The 16,015-nt window shown below is 35.3% G+C and overlaps 1 protein-coding gene across 1 annotated transcript in view; it reads right to left on the bottom strand.

Annotated features, from left to right (window-relative positions):
• Positions 1-903: 903 nt before the first annotated feature.
• Positions 904-16,015, bottom strand: part of LOC119603766 (dynein beta chain, ciliary) — a gene marked incomplete at its 5' end in the record, with an annotated part of 56,926 nt that continues 41,814 nt past the window's right edge. The window contains 14 exons of the mRNA XM_037955933.1: positions 904-1,079; positions 1,139-1,333; positions 1,389-4,160; positions 4,235-4,401; positions 4,995-5,133; positions 6,316-6,680; positions 7,313-7,789; positions 10,365-10,613; positions 10,738-11,329; positions 11,385-12,146; positions 12,201-13,193; positions 13,251-14,296; positions 14,580-14,846; positions 15,767-16,015. The exon at positions 15,767-16,015 is cut by the window's right edge and continues 1,179 nt beyond it. Of these exons, the coding sequence (XP_037811861.1) occupies positions 980-1,079; positions 1,139-1,333; positions 1,389-4,160; positions 4,235-4,401; positions 4,995-5,133; positions 6,316-6,680; positions 7,313-7,789; positions 10,365-10,613; positions 10,738-11,329; positions 11,385-12,146; positions 12,201-13,193; positions 13,251-14,296; positions 14,580-14,846; positions 15,767-16,015 (8,373 nt within the window). The remainder of the gene's footprint in view (positions 1,080-1,138; positions 1,334-1,388; positions 4,161-4,234; positions 4,402-4,994; positions 5,134-6,315; positions 6,681-7,312; positions 7,790-10,364; positions 10,614-10,737; positions 11,330-11,384; positions 12,147-12,200; positions 13,194-13,250; positions 14,297-14,579; positions 14,847-15,766) is intronic.

Raw genomic sequence — 16,015 nt, 5'->3', positions numbered from 1 at the left:
AAATTTACTACACAATAGAACATAATAAAATAAGATCGTATCGATGTTTTTAACATCCAAACATATTGGTCCTACACTTTAAAGTATCGACTCACTTTAAGAGTTTATTAAACTATTAACGGCCCGTAAGGTCGTAAGCCCTTTGAAATTGGTCGAAATTGGTAATTATTTCATATACATAAGCTCCTATATCTAAAGCTTTCTCATATTAACACTTCTTTTAAGTTCTTAATTTCAAATCTGTGCTAGAAATTTATGCCAAATTTTCTGTACGCAAACTTTTATCACACACTGTACACTAGCTAATATAATAATGTGAATAAATAACCCTGATAATGAAAAATATTTTTTCAAATCTTTACATATAAATTATAACACATTTATAGTTATTTGTTTCTTTCTATACAACAAGAGATACAGAGAAGACACAAATATTATTTTAGTTTATCTTACATGTGTTCTTTCTTTTATTTTATTTACTTGATTTTTTTTTTAAATTAAGATAAAATAAACTATTTTGCGAAATTTACTCTTGCCACCTGGATGAGAGTCAAAAAGTGCAAATGGAATATGTGATCTTTATGATGACAAATTTACTAAGTATTGTGCTAGAGAGAAAGTAAAAATTGGAAAATGTGAGCTGGCCATGTGAGCGGTCATAATTTGACAAAAGAATTTTCAATGGCATTTCACTCAATGAAATTGCAATAGAAATTTCTTTGTTTAAGAGGAATGAAAAGATACAGGTGGTTAAAAATTTACACCGATCGAAGAACATACCTCTCTCAATAAAACTAGCCCCGTTTTACAGTAATTGTGTATAAAAACAATCACTAAAAATAAATAAAATAACACGAATAAATGTTTTTAAACTGTTACTTTAATTAACAAACAAGTGTCAAGTGCATTACAAAGTGTTATAGTATAATAACAGGAACTAGGAGAATAGTATGTGCTTTAAAATCGGTGAATTGTTAAGTTAAGCTTGCAACAGTAAAGCTACTCCACCCAAAATCCATTTAGAAGGACGTTCACGAGATTTAAGATTAAAAGTCCAAACATAAGTATTGCCCCGCGATCTATAAAGAAAACATTCATCAAATCTTTTATTTAAAATCTTAAAAATACTGAATTTTACCTAGTCTTATACAAAGGACATTCATAGATACGATGCAGATCCTGTTTCTCCTGAACAATAGATTTAATGCAAATAACCGGCATGGGACATAGCAATTCTTTAGGATGTAGAGGTACTATAGAGTTTAACTGACAATCCCAGCTGGCGCCATCTAAATAGAGACCATGTATAAAAGCTCCCTCTAAAGGGGGTAAGCTAAAGAAAAAAATATAATCAATATTTAACAGTAATATATTTCCTTTAAACTTACGTCACACTATCCACATCTTTTTTGGTAACATCACATGCCAAACACATACGATCCAGTGGTAGATCATGTTTTCTAGCACTTTCCTGCATAATGGCCGTTAAAAAGCTTTGTGGATTAAAGAGCCCTCCCAACCATATGCTACAGGGCAATTTGAAATCATTAAGCCACAAAGATAATTCCTTGATGCGATGCAAAAGATCAGCAAACCAGCTTTGTAAACCCAACATACTGGGATAAGCTAAATTTGTCCAAGACTCCGGTACATGATCATAAAAGAGAGCATGATCTAAACGTTCCATTTCCGAGGTTATAGTAAGTTCTCCTTTCAAACCCAACAGCAGCTCACGCAATGATCTTTTGATTTCCCATATTAAATTATTCATGCGTTCACATTCTTGCAGGGCCACCACCACAAAAGGTGTTTTACGTTCTACACGATTTAACAAAGCTTGTAGATTAAATTCTACTTGTAGTTTATCTAGGAAATCATCGGCCATTATTTTCACTAACTCCTCACGTGGAGCACCACAAGTTGTGCTAAGTTCGGATTGACGGGGCTGCAATTCAAATACAGTTTTGAGTAATTGTTCCGAGGCATTGGTTAGAAAACCAATTTCAGCATTGGGATGTAAACCATACAGCAGAGGAGATTCGGCCGGTAACATTTCATTAATATAATTGTGATAACCCTGAAAGTCTAGATTAGGAGGCGAGGGAAATCCAGGACATAATTCCATATCACCATCTACTAAATCTTGCTGTAATAACTCTTCCAAATAAGTCTGACACAATCTACGATCCCAATCATCGGTGATGTGACCACCATACATAATCTCACCAAATAAATAACGTAAATCCTCCCAAGGTATGCGATTGCTGCCCTCCAAATAATTGTGTAAAACGGAGGCGGAAATTGTTAAATCTCCTATGTTAAAGGGATAGACTTTATTCCAACCCAAGGGACCAAATTTACGTCTTTGACCAGCCACAGCATGAAAGTAACATAGAGAGAAGAGTATCGACTTAAACTCAGCTTCTTGGGTGCAGGTCTCTAAAGCTTCTTGGGAAAAGTTATCCCAAGCCTTATGCATATTAGCAGCCATGCCTGAAGGTGGCTCATTAACTATTTTTAAAGAAGATTCTAAGATACCTTGTGGTATAATGTGATACTGAGGATCAGGTGCTGGCTCGGCACTTATAAACAATCTAAATTTGGACTCCGTAAGGTGTTCGCTTTCTGAAGTTATGCTTTCGATAAGTTTTTCCAATGTTGGCAACCAATTAGCCACTAAATGTATGTTTTGTAAAACCACCCATTGCTGTCCCGTATCCAAAGCTTTAGCAATAGCCTGTTCCGCTACGATTTCTTGGCCTTGACCTAGAGAAATATTAATCAAGTTTTCGTTTGTAGTACTAAACCCTAATTGCAGGCCTAGTCTTTCTACGTCATATATAGGATCAACACCCGGACAAAGTATGAAAAATATAGGTGTTGCTGCATTGATTTCACTGAAAATATCCGCCAATTGAAAAGTTTTTACATGGGCATATTCTTGACCCATAGTTTGTTCCACAAATAAACGTATGGCATTAGTAACACGATCCGGTCTTAAGGCTCTCATAATACACAGCTTTTGCAAGGGTGTGCGATGCTTCCACTCTCCCGGAAATTGTTCTCTCTCTGGCACATCACTGGTAGAGAACTTACGCCAACGTTTGGGATAATTTTCTATATCTTTATCTATGCCATAGAAATTATCCATTAAAGCCAAAGACTTTATGCCACTCCAAGCAATGCGTCCTATAAAATCTACTGGCGATAAGGTATTGGGATCATGAGGAAAACGCAAAAGAAAATCTATTTCTTCTAGAGAAATCTGTTCGTTAGCAGCCAAGATACGCAAAGTCATGTGAGCGGTAAAAGTCAATTTATCAACCTCAAATAGTCCCCTTAAGGCATAATAAAAAGTTTGGCAAGTTATTGAGTCCACCAAAGAACTAACACGTTTTTCATATTGTCTATATTGGGGAGCCACTACAATAGCCTGCCTGAAGACATGCATAAAAGATTTTAAGGAAAATCTATATATAGGACTTATACGACTTAAGTCAGAGAGTACAAAATATAAAATGGCGGCACGTTTGGCGGCCGCTCTATACATATTACGGGCCTCATCGATTTGTAGGGTAGTAACACGTGCTTCATTCACCTTTATTTCTATTTCATCTACAGTATGCTTGGTAGACTCCAAATTGGCCACCAGTTCATAATCATCCAAGACATTTTCTCCTGCCGAGGCCAAACGAGCCAACAGATCATCTTCCAGTTCCTTAAGGGAAATTTTAAATTTATTTTGTTGTATAGTTAGTTCCGTTTTCATTTCCTCCAAATCGGGTCTTTCAATTTTGACCACTTCCGCTAAAAGCTGTTCTTCCAAACCATCTTGAGTAACGGTGAAATTTATAAGTGTGGTCTGAGCTTGCATTTCTGGTTTATAGTGAGGATTTGCTAGTTTTGTGTGAAGTATTAGTCGAAATTTCGGATTGAAATCAAGTTCTTTATCTCCAATTCTTATGAAACGACCACGTTTAATCAAAGCCCGACTGAGTAAAGGTTCGAGTACAGTATCCACAGTTTCTTCGATTTGTTCGAGGAGTACAGTGTCTCCATTGGACATGGCTTTCTCCAATGTGTCAAGGAAATTCTTTTGTGTGAGACGTATAATAATGAGCGCATCCCCAAAACGATTCTTAATCCATTTGATGCCTTGTCTTGAAAAACGAGAAACGAGAGAATTTAGGAGAGAGTAAATGAGGTTAAAATGTCATGTTATGGTTAAACTTACAATTGCGGATCAATCATAAGAGGCCAACGTGTGGAATGCACTAGAATAGTGGCATTTTCAGTGGACATACGATCCATTGGCAAGCCTTCATTATTCCAAGTTGCTATTTGGGCATCATCGGTGAACAATGACAAATGATCCAAACAATCTGTATGCGGAATGGGAGGCTGAAAGATATTTATATATTGAATGCAATAATTAAGAAAACCAAAATATGGACTCATAAACAATAAGTTTTCAGAAAAATTTTCGTTCGGCTCCAAGATTTTAGGAACTTATCGAACATTTTCTAAATTTATTTATCAAGACTCATTTTAGTAGATCTAATAGATCCTTGTAACATTCCTGTCATTTTGTATGATCACTGAAAACTACATTCTCTGGTGAACAAAGACCAGTTTTATTTGGAAAGCCGAAAGCAGCAACAATATTCGTTTGCCTTTTATTCCTAGTCTAACTTAATTAACATCTCAACTTTTTTTTATTATCCTTTATCAGTCGTTTACCAGAAACCAAAGGCCTTAGCATACTTTTCACAATTTAAATTCTAATGTCATTTATTAAAGAGTGATAATGTAATTTCACATTCTTGTAAAATCTGAAATTAAGCCCTTTGGCTTAAGAAATTTAATTTGAAGGAATAAATTCACAAAACCAAATAAAAAGCCAAGAGTTTTAACTCCCACAAACGAGTGTGTATGTAAGCATAAACATTTTTGCAAGTACTCGTATCTATAACATTTATACATAACATACTCACTTGAATTTTACGAAAGTTTGACATCCACATTTTCTGCTGCAACTCTTCGCGATAACGACGTGTAAAGCAACCAGCATACGACAGAAAAGAGGAAATTAGCAGGATATCACCAGGTAGTGTCGAACTCTTCGACTGTAGACTTTTGACAGCAGCAACAACGACAGCATCAGGAGAGAGAGAGAAGGGAAGCAAAAAGTAAAAGAAAAATTCATAGTTAAGAGTGAGTGAGGTAGTAAAGGAATGAAAAAAGGAAATGTGTAGCATAATAACGAGAAACGGAAATCGAAAAATGAAAGTCAATTTTTTCCATCAACAACATCATCATCATCGTCTTCCTCAAAAGGATTAAAACAAGTACATGTTACACATTCATGGGATATTGATAGCAATTCGTATTAAGAGTTCTTCCTCTTTATGGCTAAAACAAAACGAGTACAAACAAAAAATATTAATGCAATGAAGAAGGGTAATTATTTGTAGCACACAGACGATAAATTGGTCAAACGTTCTACATATCTTGTGTCTACATGTGTTCAAGTATGATTATGTCTACTTGTGGCCACGATATATATTGGCTCATAATTGATATGAAGTGTAAGAAGATGAAAGAAACTCTAAAAAGGGCTATTTTTATTATTTCCATTCATCTTTAATATATTGATGTTTTATCAGGAAAATGGTTTTGATATTTGAGTTTTTCTTCTTTTTTTTTTTTTTAACAAGTACACCAAGGATGCTGGTATCACGTAGTTACTGGTATATACCAGGGATTGTTGTAAATAATGTACGATGAGAGTTGTTCCTTTTCATAACGTTGGAATTTTTTCAATTGAAAAGTTGTTTGATTTTATTACAACATAAATGAAGCCTTATTTATGTGAACTGTGTGCTGAACTGTTATACGAGTTCATATAAGTTCGTACATAAATATAAATATATATTAATAATCGCTTTTGTTTCTTATAGCTTTATGAGGGCAATGAATTTAAAAATAAATTGTTTAAACTTGAGATAAGTTGCACTTAAGTATTGGGTATCTTGTGGGGTTTCCAATATATTGCGGAATTTATAATGGACAATTGAATAATAAAACTGCTGGTTTCATATTTCCTCTTCAAATTTCGTAAGCTTGAAGTGATAGGTTTCATTAAATAATGTGTTAAACTTGAACTGATTGCTAAAGAACCTCCTAAAGAACTAGTTACTAGTCACTCCCATTCTCTTACAACATTGCAAGTGTATAAGTGTAACAGGTTTTATTGGCAAACTTCACCAGTATTGGAATTAGTTCAAATTAAAATCAGATTTTAAGAAATCTTACTTCTGCACAGATTCCTTCCATCGAATATTCTCATTAGCCAAACCATTGACTAGACGATGTGCTAAATCGATAGTGAACGTGGTTTTATCAGCCTCATGTTGACATTTTTGTTTCTCTTTTACGGCATCTTCAAATTCAGCTTGAATTTCGCTTAGTTTTCGCTCCAAATTATTGATTTTCACTTTTAGATAATCAAGGCGCTCTCTAGCGGCCGACAGTTCATTTTGGGAATCCTTAAGCGCCTGTTGTTTGGGACCCACAATCAGGAAAACTTGATGGTAGCGATGTATATTGATGACCCAGGCGCATAGACCGGCAGCTGCTACAGATTTTTGAACGATTTTATCGGGTTTGAACTCGGGATCCTGGAAGATGAGGAAATTGGAAAAATACCTAAAAATTAATAAGGAATCAAGGATGACTGAAGGATGAAGGGATGAATGTACAATAGTTCTTTTCGTAATATCAGATTTGGGGACGTTTTAGATATATAACACATTCTTATCTATGAACGTATGTAAAGGATCCATTTAAATTTTTCGGATCTATTTTTAGTTCATCTCTGTTAGGAGATTTTGTTCTAGAAAGCAAGTGTGGTTCTGGCCTTCTGGTTAGGTACTGGTAATCGTGACAGTTTTTAATCATTAAACTAATTTTAATTTACTTTCTCTTCACTTGATCTGAAAGATTAAGGAAAGAATGATCAATTAATGTGACATTAGCTAAGGAATCGTTCTAAACTCGATCATAGATTTAAGGGCTTTTCCTATAGAAGATTCCTTGGGAGTTGTTCAAAATTGAATCATAGATTTGGGGGCTTTTCAGATACATATCATTGTTTACATATAAATGTATTAAATTTGTTCTTTGTTCATCACTGATTTTGCCATGACCACTAGGAAGATCTGTATAAGAAACGCGAAACATTTTTATTTTTGAAGGGAAGGAAGATAGTTAAAAGAAAATCCAACAACTAGATCAATAGCATTTAACTTACCTTCAAATATTCCTGCAATACCTCAATTACATTCGGATGTATATTATCCTTATTGTAATTGACTAAATCATTCAAAAACTGATCCACTCGAACCATCATTAATTTGGCCGCCTTCCAGCTACGATCTCTGGGAATTTTACCATTCACAGCAAATAAAACCATTACAGCTGAACATACATTCACCACAGCCTTGGGCGGAGATCCAAACGACTTCAACTCCGTCAAATTATTTTTATTCAAAGTATTCAGAGCAGCCTGGGCAGCAACTAAAGCTGGTTCAGCTTTACGTAAATCATCTTCACATAGTTTTGTCTTTAACGTAACATCTTCCTCGATAATACGTACTCGTTTCTCTTCTTCCGAAGCAATATGTTTTTCATGTTTAACTTTTTCACTTTCGGCACTGACAATCAATATGAGTTTATCGGCAGCAGCATTTTTAGCATTTAATTCAATTTCCTGTACGGCCAATTGATTCTGAAAATTAAAGAGGGGACATATTTGTTTCAGTATTTACTTCAATTTGTTGACAAATTTATTGATTTGTATTATTTCCCATCATAGAGTGCCCTAAGCTTTAGAGGTCAATATTTAACAAACGCAAACTAAGTACTGTATGGAATTTAGTTCTCTTAAAATAAATAAACTATTATGGGAAACTAGAATGGTTCGTTAATGGTTCCACTAGCTTTTTTTGTTTGTTAAGTTGCAACGAATTAAAGTAAGCCTTAAATATAAAAATAAAATAACTTTCTGCCATTTAAGTATTAACTTTTGGGGCTTTTTATTTTCCCAGCTTCCAGTTAAATTGTTTATACATTTCCGTTATCAATATTGTGATGCTGTTGATAGGTTTAAATTTGTCAATCGAGATACAATAATGTTTCACTTTAAATTCAATTACTACAGAATATTGAAACTTTTTCGATTCATAAGCATTAATAAAGTGTAGTGCATGAGGTTAATGAAAAGCCAAACTGGGTGACAAACGAAGGCCATTAAATGTTGCAACATTTTTCATTATAAACTTACGATACGAAGTAAAAATTGAAGCAGAAAATTTATTTCAATTTCAATTCATTTTACACAGACACTGAACAGTCAGGCATGCACACATTCATAGTTGCAAAAGAAGAAAAAAAAAACACGAATTGTAAAACAAAAAATTTATAACGAAAGAATGAAATTAAAAACAAGATTTAAAAGAATTTACGAATCACATTTTGGTTGGATTCAACGTTTCAATTACGCGCACTAATTGAATGTCGTTCGAAGGTGTGTATAATGTCTCTACTACACATGGAAACTGATACACAATGTATGATAGTGAAGTAAAAGTAAATGTGGCAAAAAGGTCTATGTGCATATGTAGTTATAAATGTGATTGTGTATTTGTTTTTTAGGTGTGTGTGTGTGTGTATGAATGTGCGTGTATGCAACTTGCAACAAACTCATAAATTAAGAGTCAGTGGCCACGATACTTTCTCTGTGTATGTAATAGATGAATATTTTTTTCGGTTTACTGAATGTTGAATGTGTTGGATGAAAGTTATTAGTGTTCTATGATAATCGATTTCAGGGATTTGGAGATTCCAAACGTAAACTTATACGTTTTTGTTATTCGAATATTCGAAAAAATTTTGTCACTTTGCTGTCTCTAGATTTGCTCAAAACTTCTCAGTGGAAACATGACATAAGTTCGAATAACACTAGCACTATCATGATTTTAATATCGGTTAATACTGTCCTATCAATTCTAACTATTTATAAAGATCGTATTTGGGATACAATATCGGACAAATATTATACCCGCGAAAACTGCCGATGATTGAATATTGGTTAGATTTCAAGGTTTTGTCCGTTGCCAAACATGCTTGAGATGGTCGAGTACGGTACACATTCTAGTTATTGATCACTCTGTTGATCGAGGCATCATAACGGGTGCCTCGATGACTCTGTTAATAAAAGTCTAGTTGTTCGCAGATACCTCCACATCCGTGTATTACGGAACGCCACATTTTACTTCGTAGCTGTTGCTATATACGTGACGCCATACTCACCGTAGCTCTGTGGACAACATCGTTCATCAGTGGTATCATGATATCATGTGTTTTTATCCACTGGATGAAGAGAAAATATTAAAAAAAACCCTCGGAGTCGCGATGTCTACCTCAGCTTAAGGTGAGTGTCATAATGTTTTATTTTTTCATTGAGAGATGTTTGGTATTTCTAATCTAATTGGATTTCCGAGTATAATCGAATCGTTACTATGAAAGTTTGGCTAATCGGCGTCATGTAAATTTTACCAGAATTTTCAAAAGAGATCAATTAGAGATAGAACATGAAGATATATGGGTTCTTCAACTACATTAAACATTTCGGCTGTAATTTAACAGTAGGCAACCCCAAATGATTGCATAGCCCAAGCTTATTCAGAAGCATCTTCCAACTTGTGAAAATAAATAGACAAAATAAAATTCCAAAAAAAACTCAACCGACATTTAAAAAAACACAAATCTTAATCATTATCTCTAACAAATGTTCCATGGAATTGTTTCTGAAAGTACAAAACATTACACAGAGGGAAAAGGAAATATACACGCCTGGTACCAAATTGACACCATAGGGTTTATAATTTTTCAAATACTATGTAATGTTGACAACGCAACGTTGTTAAATTTCAACAATTCGTTGTCGAAATCTGAATTTTATACACATCCGTTGTCTAAATGTTAACAAACGTGATAAGCTCACTATTGGCAACGGATTGGAAGCTTACCAAGTTTGTTAACATATAGACATCGGATGTTATTGAAACATTATAAACAGTTTGGTGTCAATTTGGTACCAGGCGTGTATTTATTATTTTCGTGGACCGAATACCAAGCGAATTTAGTCAACACTAAAACAAAAATATTGCATTTAAACTCTGGCATTTTTTCTGCATTTTATTTCACCTGTATAAGTTCATACATACATACGTACGTGAAACACGTGCACATTCATATGTACATACATATGTATAAGTATTTATGAATTCAATTTTTCTCACCTTTAGTGTATCTACTTGACGTGCACATTCTGCCAATTTTGCCATGCCACTCTGTAAGCGTTGTATACGGCTTGTATGTTCACCACTCCGATCCACCAACAATTTGCGGTATAGAAATACGTATTCGAGAAATGTTTTCGGTGTCGTATAATTATAACGTTTTTCGTTTTGCAAATAAATCTTTGAAATCTGATTCACTGTACCATGTACGTAGGCCATAAAACAACCGACAGGATTAATAAGTTCACGCTGCAAGGGATGTCGAAGGAAAATTAAATTAATGTTCATTTTGTAATTTTTTTCATTTTGTTATTGCTGTAGTTGTAGACTATCACAGATATTATACATTTATACTACGACTACTACTACTTACTGGTAATATTTGTGGGTTAATTTCGCTTAAAAATGTTTGTGATACAGATTCCAAAGCTGACTTTGGCCATTCATGAAACCAATCAATGCAGGTGTGACTTAGTATGGCGGGAAATTTACGAGCACGTACACGTAATGTTTGACCCACCGGTGAAAAGCAGAGTATTAAACGTAGTAGTCGTCTTACTTTATCTACAAAAAATCTCCAGCAATTTTCTTTAGTATCGAGAGTACCGCTTTGTTTAACCTCATTGCGTATGCCATTGACTATGGTATCTAGTTGATCATCACTGAATAGTTCGGGTATTTCACCAGCCGCTAGCAAATCATTTATAAGCATTAGTAGAGATTCATCGGGTATTTGAGCATCGGACATTAGAAATACTGAGGCCATATTTTTCAAACCAACTTTCATGTAGAGTGCTCCAATTTCCTCCTTCATGTCTTGCAGGGAAAATCCTCGTTTTATTTGTATTTGAAAAACACTAAACGAGGAAATAAAGGAAGCTAAACGGGCTAGAGTTTGTTTACCCGAACCTCCCACACCCACCAGTAGAACATTATTGCGAGGACTCTCCAATATACGATTGATACTGTAAATAATATAATTTAAATTAATCATACGTACCACAATTAAACACAACTTACCGACACACATGTTTCATGGCATCCTCGAATAGCACCAGATTCATGTAACCAATAACTTCATTATAATTTGCCTGAGCCTCCATTAACAGTTGATACAAACAATCCCAGCTCTTTAAGGGCATGTACTTCTGATCTGCTAGCGACTGAGCAAAATGACAATAGATTAATGGATCCGAGAATACATACTCCTCATCAAAGTCCTCTATATCTTTTTTGAATATATCGCGTATAGAACTGCGAAATGATTTAATATCATAAGGATCTACTAAACGATCGTGGTATACACGAAAAGCTTCATGAACATAAAGACGTATAAGATCGGCTGGTTTATTACAAATCGTACCGCCAAAATTTCTCGTACAGACCATATTGTTGGTTTCGATATTGGGAGCACCCAAGCTATTCAATAGACCCTGATAAATGTGAGTCAAGTCGCGCATATTAAAGATATAGTGGAACTTAACGGCTGTTGGTAGGAAGCCACATTCCATGCGTTTATGCAGAGCTATGCCCACTTTAACTAAGACCTGACCAATGGATTTAATTTCCTTGCTAAAACTATTGGAGGGATTTTCTAAATGTGCGCTTAATATGCTGCCATAAACATATTGCAAAGTAAATTCACTAGGAGAGGCAACAGAGAAGACACAAAAGTGTCTTTGTAAGCGGGGATCAATGGTAAAAGAGCCAGCTGTGGGATTCATGCAGGCAGCAAATTGACAGTAACGTATGTTTTTTAATTGCAGACATTGACGATCATACCTTTGAAATAAACAAAATTAAATTTCTGCTTTATCTAAGAAAATGTGGACCTACCATTGTTTGTAGTCCATAAATTGTCGCATTATTGTGTGAGGCTGTACGGTGCCATAAGCATCCACTTCCGGCATATTTAAATCATTAATGAAATATATTAAACGTCTTTTGGCGCCCGAGGGGGCATATGTTCTGCCCGACTTCTTTTCCAAAGGACGGTCAAGTATTTTTTGAAATATTTCCGATGATGTATAGAAATTGAAGTGAGTTGTTTGCACTGTGGTGGATATTAATGCCTTTAATTTAGGAGTTGCTTGAGATAAACGTCTTGAATTGGGAAGTTGTGGTTTAACCCCTAAGACATCGATTGAATCTTGAGCATTAGCGTATAAAGAGAAGAATTCACGGAATATGGCTCCTTTGCCACATCCTGAATTACCCACCAGCATACAGGGCAGATTACGATTTACCAAAAGTTCTAGAAAATATACCAGACGAGTGGTTTCAATAGTGGGTATTAATATATTTTGTATGGGTAAGTGGGGCTCTGGTAGAACGGGCATTTGTTTTTGACTAGCCAACTCTGACCAGCGGATGAATTTCTCTGACCTAACATCCAAATAATAATCGTATATTGTGCCATGGGAAGGTAGTTTAATATCTTTGAATTCTGTTGTCCACCATTTATGAAATTCCCGATGCCAATCGATTATATGATCCTGATACAAAGCCGAACCAAAGCCCCACATAACGGCATAGACAAATATTAATTCAATGTACAATTCCAAGGAATCGGGAGCTACACCACTGTGATGTAAACTATGAGGATTCACGACATTGGTTGAGGGTGTGACATCAGGTTCAACCTGAGAATCGAGTAAACATTCCAATAGATTGCAAGACATTTGTATGACAGCTATATCCGAAATGGGAATAATACGACGGAAATCTCTATGCCTTAGTAAAAGTTTGGGGAAATACTTTTCAAAGAGACCAGTTAAAATACCGCGTTCAATCATATCAGAACGTGTTTCCAGCCAAGATGAAACGTAACTAAAAATCAAGCAGTAATATTAAGAAATTATGGAAGTTAAATAAGACTATACTTACGGAGACCAACCTAAATCCAAAGGATTTATGTACAATATACCAGCTCTGGAAACTGTGGCCGGTGTGGCGGCCTTTAAATGACCTACCTCAAACAACAAACGCATTTCTTTCTTTAATGAAATGCGTTCATTATTGGCCAATGTTAAAATTTTATTATCATCCATTAGAGTATTTAAACTTTCAATCCACATAGGATCAATATCACCATCCAATACAATCCACTTGGGGTTAGTGTTTGTCATATTGGCCTGTTCTCTCATTATAGAAGAGAATAAACCATCCTTCCATTCTCTCGTAGTGGGATTAACAATGCCAAATAGTTCATCATTGGTTAAGGCCTTTGGATTAAGAATATTGCAAACGGGTTTAAGTTTTTGTATACGATATGTTTCTCGCAAAGTTTGCCAAATTTTGGTCTTCCCGGTGCCAGCATTACCCACTATAAACACGGAATGACGTACGTCCAAGAGTTCTTGCAATTGTACTACCTTCATTAAAAATCCTTCTTCCGGTTGAAGTTTAATATCATTGACTGCTCGACGTATGGTTTTTTCAAAATCGAACACTCTTTTGCGGGGCACATCTAAAGCCGGAAACAGATCACCTATTAGTCCCATAAAGATAGATATATCTTCGGTGACAATTTTGGGTATATTAAAATCTCTTAAGGCTCTCATTAAAACTTGATCTTCAGGACGACTATGGTCATCTCTTTTCAAAGTTCCAGCCACCACTAATACCGACTTTATGGCTCTCAAGCCCCAATCATAATGGTCCTGTTTGGACAGCAACTCCTTACACAAGGTATATAAAGTAATAAATTTACGAGCCAATAACCGAGCATCTTGGAAACCTTCAGCCATAAGCATAATTTCACATATCAATGCGAAATCGGGCACAATCATGGCACAAGGACGAAACAAACTCTTAAGATTCTCAGGCAATTCAGTACGGCCAGCATAACCAGGATTCATGGTAATAAAAATGCCAATCGATGACACCAAAGGTATTGTTTCTCCCATGAATACGAATGATGTTTTGTGCATCTGTGAGGATGAAAAATAATAAAAAAATAAAACTTAAATCTTTACTGTCATCAACAGCATCTGAGCATATAATCTTTGGTCAGACGTTGCAATACAAAAGTAATCTATTCATTGCTTGAAGTTCACACACAAATACATACATATACACTCACAAACTTGGTAGTTACAGACAACTAAATAAAAATCAACCTTTCGCAATTTCGTTTTTAATTAACAGTTTTAAAAACATGTTGAACATTACTCACTAACTAACATTCCCGCTGCCACTTCCATTCCCACTTACCTTTATAGCCTCCTGTATGGTCTTAACTTGCACCGCAACCACAGACAGCACCTCCACCGAGATGCGATTGAATTCATCAAAGCAACCCCATGCACCTGTCTGTGCAAGACCTTTGTAAATATTACCACAGGATTTATAGTCCATTTGCTCAGAACAATTGAACACATAAACCATTACGCCCAGTGCACGTCCTAGATCTTTTGTGGTTTCGGTTTTTCCAGTACCAGCTGGCCCGGCTGGTGCACCACCCATAACAAGATGCAATGACTTATAGTGTCATCGTTTTTATATGCATTTCGTTGACGTTGGTTTGTTGTTTTATTTGTTTTTCATTTTTGGCAGTCGTTATTTGTAATGATTGCGAAATAGTTTTGCGAATACCGTGAATGTTGGTGAATTTTTGAAGCGCCAAAAAAAAGAAGAGAAATTTAAATGGAAAAATATGAGTTTTTGGATTTTAAATGTTTGCACTGTTATACAAGTGGAGTTAATCTACAACACCATTTCCCTTTTGCTGGAAATGGTATACGAATACATAGTTGGCATCATTATAAGATTCATACATATGTATGTATCTTATAAAATCTCATTTATTAGAATAGTTTCGGAAATTCACTAATTACTTTTCTTGGTTCCCAAATGGCTTATGAACTACTATTGTAGATCACTATCACTGGACTCCCAGAATGCGGAGGCCAAGGACTTAACTTCGGTTTCAGAGAAGACGCTATCAATGACTACATTAATATAGGATATAATCAATTGTTTAACGACCCAATATGTAGCGATGAAGTGTAGTTATGATCAGCGACTTCATAGTGCGCGCTACATTAAGTTTGGAGGATCAAATATAAGGTCAAAGAGTTGGGATATTAGTACACATAAATGCAAAAGCACAAAAGTCCGGTATGAAACCTTAATTTAGTTCCTAAACATATTATCTAGCAACTCAAAGTTAACAAAAAGGTTTAGTTCGACAGGTCAAGTTTGGAGGATTCCTACTGATATAAGCTTAACAAATTGATATGTAAGGAGGCCTGATCGCAAAGTCAAATGTAACTTAACTTTGGTTACTGAACCTAAATAATTTGAAAAGTACTTTTCCTTAACATTCTACTGAGATAAATGATTCAAACGGTGTAGACATATATTTTCCACATAAACTTTACAAATATGCACATATGTACCTGTGTTAATGTAATATAACATCGATCCGTTAATGGTGTTATAACTAAACGTGATGTATTGCCCAAATATTCGTAGGCATAACGAAATTCAGCATCGCAAATATTTGCAAAACAATCAGCATCCCTTTCTAATTCACCACTCGTGCCACCCACCAAAGTGTCATCATCCCAACGATGGCGCAATTGACTCTGCCATTGGAAGGCCAATGAACTGTCGACACGTGCCTGTATGATTTTGCCCACCACATC

Source organism: Lucilia sericata, unplaced genomic scaffold (genome assembly GCF_015586225.1).
Source record: "Lucilia sericata isolate MDLA Ls3-8-SP2 unplaced genomic scaffold, ASM1558622v1 Contig000335F_arrow, whole genome shotgun sequence".
Lineage (NCBI taxonomy): Eukaryota > Metazoa > Arthropoda > Insecta > Diptera > Calliphoridae > Lucilia > Lucilia sericata.
The sequence above is the reverse complement of the archived record's forward strand: the minus strand, read 5'-3'. Positions and strand labels throughout refer to the sequence as shown.